Genomic DNA, 9,391 nt, shown 5'->3' with positions numbered 1-9,391 from the left:
TTACAAGTCATTTGTTAGAATGTTTCCTACTAAAAACATCATTCTTAAATCTTTATTAACTATTTCCATGTTTTAAACAAATTAAAACCTAAAAACATAATTTACATCTTGTTTGGCAAAAAAGGAAAAATCGACTTCTACAAAATGGGATGATCAAGACGTTGCGAAGTGAAAATTATATTTAACCAAAAAAAATCTAATGTTTATACATGTTCAATTGTGTTTACAATGAGTTGAATAGTTTCACATTTTTTCAAATCAAAATGAACTAAAACAGAAAAGCCTAAATTCCCCCCCCTGCCATTCAGGTAACAATCGCCTGTCTTCTCACGGCCCTGTCAGGTATTCCTTAAGGAGAACGTAAAAGGTTATAGTTTGGGCCTTGAATCTCAGGGAGTGGTTATGAGTCAACTGAAATTCACATTCTGTAGTTAGACGGTTTCCTATATGGTGATTGATCTGGTAATAAATACATCTTTCCTCCTTAGTCTGATCCCAGATCTGTTTGTGGTCTTGGCCAACTTTCCTTGCTGTACTTGTCAAGCCCAACATGTTTGATACGACAGTGAGTGACAAGGAGTTGGTATGACGGCACAAACAGACTGGGAACCAGGCTAAATCTATCCCCCCCCCACTGCAAAGGGGAACTGTTGTGGAGCTATCACCCAAAGTCATCAAGCCAAGCGATCTATAAGTCATGTTAAAATACAAACAGGTCGCTAAGCAACGTGGTTCATAAACATACATGTACAATAAAAACAGGTCGCTAAGCAACGTGGTTCCTAAACATACATGTACAATAAAAACAGGTCGCTAAGCAACATGGTTCCTAAACATACATGTACAATAAAAACAGGTCGCTAAGCAACGTGGTTCCTAAACATACATGTACAATAAAAACAGGTCGCTAAGCAACGTGGTTCCTAAACATACATGTACAATAAAAAGTGATCAACTTGCCTGTCGTTAATAATGTTAAGACCACTGCATGGGTTTAAACACCATCACCTTAATGTCCCGGGATTCATCACAAATGGCACCCTATTCCCTATCTAGAGCACTACTTTTGACCAGAGTTCTGGTCTGAAGTAGTTCACTATAAAAGGGAGTAGGGTGCCATTTGGGATGAACCTCGGTTAGAAGAAGGATGAAGTCATTACTGTATTACAAGGCATCAGAATAACCTTAATTAATATAACCTTAAGGGGGCAGGTTCTCTAACAGGCTAGAACACAACAAAACAAACTGTTCCGATTCAGACAACTACGGAAACAACTCCAGGCCAAACTGCACCAAAAGAGAAGTAGAATAGAGGAGCTTCTAGAGCGTCTAAAAAATAAATAAATACATGTCAGAAGATTTCAAATGGATCCAATGCGAAGGCAATGCAGTGGCAGTATTCCTCTTGGTGCTTTTATCAAGCCTCTACCCTCCTCTTAAAAGATCATATCAACAGCTTTATACGTTTAGATGAAAATCCTGGACATTCTAATTAAAGACGACATTTTCACACACAGAATTAAATAAAAATGCAAAGAAAGAGGTGATAAAGAGAGTGATAAATTAATCCCTGGCCCCGTGCAGCTTCAAAACCCACCCGACAGCAAACAGGCAATGTGTCTCGTTACAAATCACTAGTGACAACATCTTACCGTGGGGTCAGCAATGGAGCCGCTTCCCAAAATCTGTTCCCGAACACCCTGCACAGTGCTTCACCATCAGAAACTTGACCAACACCATCGACAACATAACAAAGATGTGGGGGAGGAGGGAAGCTACCTTCTGTGGACCATTCTTCTAGAATTATTACAACCCTCAGTCAGTGCAATGTTCCAGGTGGACTAGTTAGAGGTTCCCATCACGTTACCGGGAAAGGAATAGCTGCCTCCCAGATGACATACTATTCCCCGTGTAGGTGCACTACTTCTGACCTGAGCCCTTATGTGCCCTGATTCTGCAGAGTTGGGTATTCAGCTTCATTCACGAGGAAATCGTGGACCCTGGTCAAAAGTAGTGTACTATGTAGGAAACAGGATGGCATTTGGGAAGTACACCAATATCTCTGGTGCCAGAGGCAAAAATAATTAATAAAACGGGAATACAAATGTATAAAAAGATACGCGTGGTCCAGAGGAGAGGAGGACAGGGGGAGAGGAGAGGAGGACAGGGGGAGAGGAGAGGACAGGGGGAGAGGAGGACAGGGGAGAGGAGGACAGGGGGAGAGGAGGACAGGGGGAGAGGGAGGACAGGGGAGAGGAGGACAGGGGAAGGGGAGGACAGGGGAGGGGAGGACAGGGGGAGAGGAGGAGAGGTCGGGGGAGAGGAGGAGAGGTCGGGGGAGAGGAGGACAGGTCGGGGGAGAGGAGGACAGGTCGGGGGAGAGGAGGACAGGTCGGGGGAGAGGAGGACAGGTCGGGAGAGGAGGACAGGTCGGGGAGAGGAGGACAGGTCGGGGAGAGGAGGACAGGTCGGGGGAGAGGAGGACAGGTCGGGGGAGAGGAGGACAGGTCGAGGGAGAGGACAGGTCGAGGGAGAGGACAGGTCGGGGGAGAGGACAGGTCGGGGGAGAGGACAGGTCGGGGGAGAGGACAGGTCGGGGGAGAGGACAGGTCGGGGGAGAGGACAGGTCGGGGGAGAGGACAGGTCGGGGGAGAGGACAGGTCGGGGGAGAGGACAGGTCGGGGGAGAGGACAGGTCGGGGGAGAGGACAGGTCGGGGGAGAGGACAGGTCGGGGGAGAGGGCAGGCGGGGGAGGCTCTTCAGGAGGTTTAGTGAATGTAGGCTCTGTAGACAGCTGACATGTCGTTGTCTGACTGGTCCAGCGCTTTAGCCCTCTTGTAGACCTACAGACAGAGAGAAAACCATGGTAAATATGTATAAAGAAGTAACGTTGTCGTAAAGTGAGACAAAACATACAACTTTATTGTTCACGGAAACAGAATTTGGTCCAAAGAATGTGAGAGGTGTTCCAGAAGAAACCATCTCACTGGATGAGAAAACAGATGGTCTTGTAGCAGGTCTGATTCTGCTCTGGGAAATATGAGGTTTTCATCAGTGTCTGAGTCCCAGGGGCTTCGTGTCCCTCAGCAACTGTATGCCCCCCTCCCAGCGTCTGTACTGCCCCCTCCCAGCGTCTGTACTGCCCCCTCCCAGCGTCTGTACTGCCCCCTCCCAGCGTCTGTACTGCCCCCTCCCAGCGTCTGTACTGCCCCCTCCCAGCGTCTGTATTGCCCCCCTCCCAGCGTCTGTATTGCCCCCCTCCCAGCGTCTGTATTGCCCCCTCCCAGCGTCTGTACTGCCCTCCCAGCGTCTGTACTGCCCCCCTCCCAGCGTCTGTACTGCCCCCTCCCAGCGTCTGTACTGCCCCCTCCCAGCGTCTGTACTGCCCCCCTCCCAGCGTCTGTACTGCCCCCCTCCCAGCGTCTGTACTGCCCCCCTCCCAGCGTCTGTACTGCCCCCCTCCCAGCGTCTGTACTGCCCCCAAAGAGTGAACAGAGAATCAATACCAGAAGTACTGGATCCCTGACACTCTGGTGTTCCCACAGCGCCAGGTCAGGAACCCGTGTTCCCACAGCGCCAGGTCAGGAACCCGTGTTCCCACAGCGCCAGGTCAGGAACCCGTGTTCCCACAGCGCCAGGTCAGGAACCCGTGTTCCCACAGCGCCAGGTCAGGAACCCGTGTTCCCACAGCGCCAGGTCAGGAACCCGTGTTCCCACAGCGCCAGGTCAGGAACCCGTGTTCCCACAGCGCCAGGTCAGGAACCCGTGTTCCCACAGCGCCAGGTCAGGAACCCGTGTTCCCACAGCGCCAGGTCAGGAACCCGTGTTCCCACAGCGCCAGGTCAGGAACCCGTGTTCCCACAGCGCCAGGTCAGGAACCCGCGTTCAGGAACCCGCGTTCCCACAGCGCCAGGTCAGGAACCCGCGTTCCCACAGCGCCAGGTCAGGAACCCGCGTTCCCACAGCGCCAGGTTATTATATATCAGGAACCCATATGCGTTCCCACAGCGCCAGGTCAGGAACCCGCGTTCCCACAGCGCCAGGTCAGGAACCCGCGTTCCCACAGCGCCAGGTCAGGAACCCGCGTTCCCACAGCGCCAGGTCAGGAACCCGCGTTCCCACAGCGCCAGGTCAGGAACCCGCGTCAGGAACCCCCACAGCGCCAGGTCAGGAACCCGCATTCGTTCCCACAGCGCCAGGAACCCGTCCCAGGAACCCCGCGTTCCCACAGCGCCTCAGGTTTAGGCAGGTCACCCGCGTTCCCACAGCGCCAGGTTAGGAACCCGCGTTCCCACAGCGACAGGTTAGGAACCCGCGTTCCCACAGCGACAGGTTAGGAACCCGCGTTCCCACAGCGACAGGTTAGGAACCCGTGTTCCCACAGCGACAGGTTAGGAACCCGTGTTCCCACAGCGACAGGTTAGGAACCCGTGTTCCCACAGCGACAGGTTAGGAACCCGTGTTCCCACAGCGACAGGTTAGGAACCCGTGTTCCCACAGCGACAGGTTATTATATATCAGTTAGTAATGTTGACATATGTTCACCATATGCAGGTTAACAATATGGGTAAAATGTCTATGTGGACATTTATTCCATCTGAAGCAGCGAACACGGAACCCGAACCGGCTGCCCGTGCGCCAGCAGGCATACGTTTATTATGTCCCCCTACACCAAACCTGATCACAACACGCAGGTTCAAATATCAAAAAAAACTCTGAAGCAATGACATTAATTTGGGGACAGGTCGAAAAGCATTCAACATGTATGGCTATTTAGCGAGATGGGAGACGAGGACTGCCTCCCCATCTCCTCATTGGTTTATAGCTAAACAGGACAAATTAGCTAGCAACAGCAAGCTAACTAAACAGGACAAATTAGCTAGCAACAGCAAGCTAACTAAACAGGACAAATTAGCTAGCAACAGCAAGCTAACTAAACAGGACAAATTAGCTAGCAACAGCAAGCTAACTAAACAGGACAAATTAGCTAGCAACAGCAAGCTAACTAAACAGGACAAATTAGCTAGCAACAGCAAGCTAACTAAATAGGACAAATTAGCTAGCAACAGCAAGCTAACTAAATAGGACAAATTAGCTAGCAACAGCAAGCTAACTAAATAGGACAAATTAGCTAGCAACAGCAAGCTAACTAAATAGGACAAATTAGCTAGCAACAGCAAGCTAACTAAACAGGACAAATTAGCTAGCAACAGCAAGCTAACTAAATAGGACAAATTAGCTAGCAACAGCAAGCTAACTAAACAGGACAAATTAGCTAGCAACAGCAAGCTAACTAAACAGGACAAATTAGCTAGCAACAGCAAGCTAACTAGCTAAATAGCCATACATGTTTAATGCTTTCGACCTGTCCCCAAATGTCATTGGTCCAGAGTTTGTTTTGATATTTTAACCTGCATGTCGTGATCGCGTTTGGTGTAGGGGGACAAATTAAATGTTTGCACGCTGGCACACGGACGCAGCCGGTTTGGGTTCGGTGTTAGCCCTTGGCATCGCAGACGCTTGTTGACGGACGCGAGCAGTGTGGGTGCAATAATTGAATAACATGGATTTGAAAACGTATCTTGCGACGCTCGCGTGTCCGGTCCGCATCTAAGATCTACCCCCAATACCATTTGAAATCTCATTGGCGGCCATTTTGTGTGTGTCAATCCAACAACGTCTTACCTCATTGGCTGCTGCAGCCATAGGAGTCGGGTGATTGGCTGTGTCGCCCATGGAGATGGCTAGCCTCAGATCCTTCTGAATGTGTTTCAAATAGTAGTCTGGTTTGAAGTTGCCCTGTAGGATATCTGGAGAGATCGGGGGGGGCCTCATCATTACCAGTGGAGATAATATAATAATAATAATAATAATAATAATAATAATAATAATATAATAATATATGCCATTTAGCTGACGCTTTTATCCAAAGCGTGGTCCCGGAATCGAACCCACTACCCTGGCGTTACAAGCGCCATGCTCTACCAACTGAGCCACAGAAGGACCACAGATGTAATGAAACAAATGAACCATGTTGAATAGTTTAAATCATAGACGAGGAAGGTATTACAACATGTAACGATCAGGGGAACTTCTGTAATAGTCAATACTGGGACATCTTTTACTAAACGAGTGAATCTTTTAGGGGTAACACTGGCCCCAAACAGGACACGTTTTCACTAGGCAAGTCAGTTAAGAACAGAGTCTTATTTTCAATGACGGCCTACCCCTCCCCTAACCCGGCCTACCCCTCCCCTCCCCTAACCCGGCCTACCCCTCGCCTAACCCGGCCTACCCCTCCCCTAACCCGGCCTACCCCTCCCCTAACCCGGCCTACCCCTCCCCTAACCCGGCCTACCCCTCCCCTAACCCGGCCTACCCCTCCCCTAACCCGGCCTACCCCTCCCCTAACCCGGCCTACCCCTCCCCTAACCCGGCCTACCCCTCCCCTAACCCGGACTACCCCTCCCCTAACCCGGACTACCCCTCCCCTGACCCGGACTACCCCTCCCCTGACCCGGACTACCCCTCCCCTGACCCGGACTACCCCTCCCCTAACCCGGACTACCCCTCCCCTGACCCGGACTACCCCTCCCCTAACCCGGACTACCCCTCCCCTAACCCGGACTACCCCTCCCCTAACCCGGACTACCCCTCCCCTAACCCGGACTACCCCTCCCCTAACCCGGACTACCCCTCCCCTAACCCGGACGACGCTGGGCCAATTCTGCCCCACCCTATGGGACTCTCAATCACGGCAGTTGTGATACAGCCCGGGATTGAACCAGGGTCTGTAGTGAAGCCTCTAGCACATTGCTTGTGCAAGTGTTGAATTCACTATGCTCATAGTTTCCAATTTGCCTCTGGTCTAAAGTAGGGCACTATATAGGGAATAGGGCTCTGGTCCAAAGTAGTGCACTATATAGGGAATAGGGCTCTGGTCCAAAGTAGGGCACTATATAGGGAATAGGGCTCTGGTCCAAAGTAGGGCACTATATAGGGAATAGGGCTCTGGTCCAAAGTAGGGCACTATATAGGGAATAGGGCTCTGGTCCAAAGTAGGGCACTATATAGGGAATAGGGCTCTGGTCCAAAGTAGGGCACTATATAGGGAATAGGGCTCTGGTCTAAAGTAGGGCACTATATAGGAATAGGGCTCTGGTCCAAAGTAGTGCACTATATAGGGAATAGGGCTCTGGTCTAAAGTAGGGCACTATATAGGGAATAGGGCTCTGGTCCAAAGTAGTGCACTATATAGGGAATAGGGCTCTGGTCCAAAGTAGGGCACTATATAGGGAATAGGGCTCTGGTCTAAAGTAGGGCACTATATAGGGAATAGGGCTCTGGTCAAAAGTAGGGCACTATATAGGGAATAGGGCTCTGGTCTAAAGTAGGGCACTATATAGGGAATAGGGCTCTGGTCTAAAGTAGTGCACTATATAGGGAATAGGGCTCTGGTCTAAAGTAGGGCACTATATAGGGAATAGGGCTCTGGTCTAAAGTAGGGCACTATATAGGGAATAGGGCTCTGGTCTAAAGTAGTGCACTATATAGGGAATAGGGCTCTGGTCTAAAGTAGGGCACTATATAGGGAATAGGGCTCTGGTCTAAAGTAGTGCACTATATAGGGAATAGGGCTCTGGTCCAAAGTAGGGCCCTATATAGGGAATAGGGCTCTGGTCCAAAGTAGGGCACTATATAGGGAATAGGGCTCTGGTCCAAAGTAGGGCACTATATAGGGAATAGGGCTCTGGTCTAAAGTAGGGCACTATATAGGGAATAGGGCTCTGGTCCAAAGTAGTGCACTATATAGGGAATAGGGCTCTGGTCTAAAGTAGGGCACTATATAGGGAATAGGGCTCTGGTCCAAAGTAGTGCACTATATAGGGAATAGGGCTCTGGTCTAAAGTAGGGCACTATATAGGGAATAGGGCTCTGGTCCAAAGTAGTGCACTATATAGGGAATAGGGCTCTGGTCCAAAGTAGGGCACTATATAGGGAATAGGGCTCTGGTCCAAAGTAGGGCACTATATAGGGAATAGGGCTCTGGTCCAAAGTAGGGCACTATATAGGGAATAGGGCTCTGGTCCAAAGTAGGGCACTATATAGGGAATAGGGCTCTGGTCCAAAGTAGGGCACTATATAGGGAATAGGGCTCTGGTCCAAAGTAGGGCACTATATAGGGAATAGGGCTCTGGTCCAAAGTAGGGCACTATATAGGGAATAGGGCTCTGGTCCAAAGTAGGGCACTATATAGGGAATAGGGCTCTGGTCCAAAGTAGGGCACTATATAGGGAATAGGGCTCTGGTCCAAAGTAGGGCACTATATAGGGAATAGGGCTCTGGTCCAAAGTAGGGCACTATATAGGGAATAGGGCTCTGGTCCAAAGTAGGGCACTATATAGGGAATAGGGCTGTAGTATAAAGTAGTGCCCTTAGTTTCTGACTCAGCGGCGCCTTTAGTTTCTGACTCAGCGGCGCCTTTAGTTTCTGACTCAGCGGCGCCTTTAGTTTCTGACTCAGCGGCGCCTTTAGTTTCTGACTCAGCGGCGCCTTTAGTTTCTGACTCAGCGGCGCCTTTAGTTTCTGACTCAGCGGCGCCTTTAGTTTCTGACTCAGCGGCGCCTTTAGTTTCTGACTCAGCGGCGCCTTTAGTTTGACTCAGCAGCGCCTTTAGTTTGACTCAGCAGCGCCCTTAGTTTCTGACTGACTCTGACTCAGCGGCGCCTTTAGTTTCTGACTCAGCGGCGCCTTTAGTTTCTGACTCAGCGGCGCCTTTAGTTTCTGACTCAGCGGCGCCTTTAGTTTCTGACTCAGCGGCGCCTTTAGTTTCTGACTCAGCGGCGCCTTTAGTTTCTGACTCAGCGGCGCCTTTAGTTTCTGACTCAGCAGCGCCTTTAGTTTCTGACTCAGCAGCGCCTTTAGTTTCTGACTCAGCAGCGCCTTTAGTTTCTGACTCAGCAGCGCCTTTAGTTTCTGACTCAGCAGCGCCTTTAGTTTCTGACTCAGCAGCGCCTTTAGTTTCTGACTCAGCAGCGCCTTTAGTTTCTGACTCAGCAGTGCCTTTAGTTTCTGACTCAGCAGTGCCTTTAGTTTCTGACTCACTCTGGCATTTTTGGTCCACGAAGGTGCTGGCCATCTGACCCTGAGACAGGATGTCCAGGAAGGTATGCTGTGATTGGCCTGTGGCCTGGGCTAGGGTCAGCCCCTCGGCGATGGTTGCCATGAAGCTTCCCTGTACCATGTTGAGGATCAGCATCATCCTCGCTGCGTTACCCACCTCACCTGATCTCACACACACACACACACACACACACACACACACACACGTTAGCCTGCTTCACCAGATAACACGCAGGAAATTGGATAGCCCTGGGATAAGACACTCGTA

At 50.4% G+C, this 9,391-nt stretch overlaps 1 protein-coding gene and 1 long non-coding RNA gene across 3 annotated transcripts in view; one reads left to right on the top strand and one right to left on the bottom strand.

Moving 5' to 3' along the window:
• Window positions 1-564: 564 nt before the first annotated feature.
• On the top strand, window positions 565-922 carry LOC127918400 (uncharacterized). 2 transcript variants are annotated; one of them, XR_008099870.1, is made up of 3 exons: window positions 565-715; window positions 763-809; window positions 857-922. It is a non-coding gene; the product is annotated as an uncharacterized LOC127918400 (long non-coding RNA). The 2 variants fall into 2 exon arrangements; XR_008099871.1 differs by having other exon boundaries at window positions 665-809.
• A 1,519-nt stretch (window positions 923-2,441) lies between these two features.
• LOC127918398 (cytokine-like nuclear factor N-PAC) overlaps window positions 2,442-9,391 on the bottom strand; it is a 43,473-nt gene continuing 36,523 nt past the window's right edge. Inside the window, 3 exon segments of the mRNA XM_052501670.1 lie at window positions 2,442-2,843; window positions 5,686-5,810; window positions 9,106-9,285. Coding sequence (XP_052357630.1) covers window positions 2,769-2,843; window positions 5,686-5,810; window positions 9,106-9,285 — 380 coding nt within the window. The 3' untranslated portion in view covers window positions 2,442-2,768.

Source organism: Oncorhynchus keta, unplaced genomic scaffold (genome assembly GCF_023373465.1).
Source record: "Oncorhynchus keta strain PuntledgeMale-10-30-2019 unplaced genomic scaffold, Oket_V2 Un_contig_14106_pilon_pilon, whole genome shotgun sequence".
Lineage (NCBI taxonomy): Eukaryota > Metazoa > Chordata > Actinopteri > Salmoniformes > Salmonidae > Oncorhynchus > Oncorhynchus keta.
Note: the sequence above shows the minus strand (reverse complement) of the source record. Positions and strands in the feature narration are given on the sequence as shown.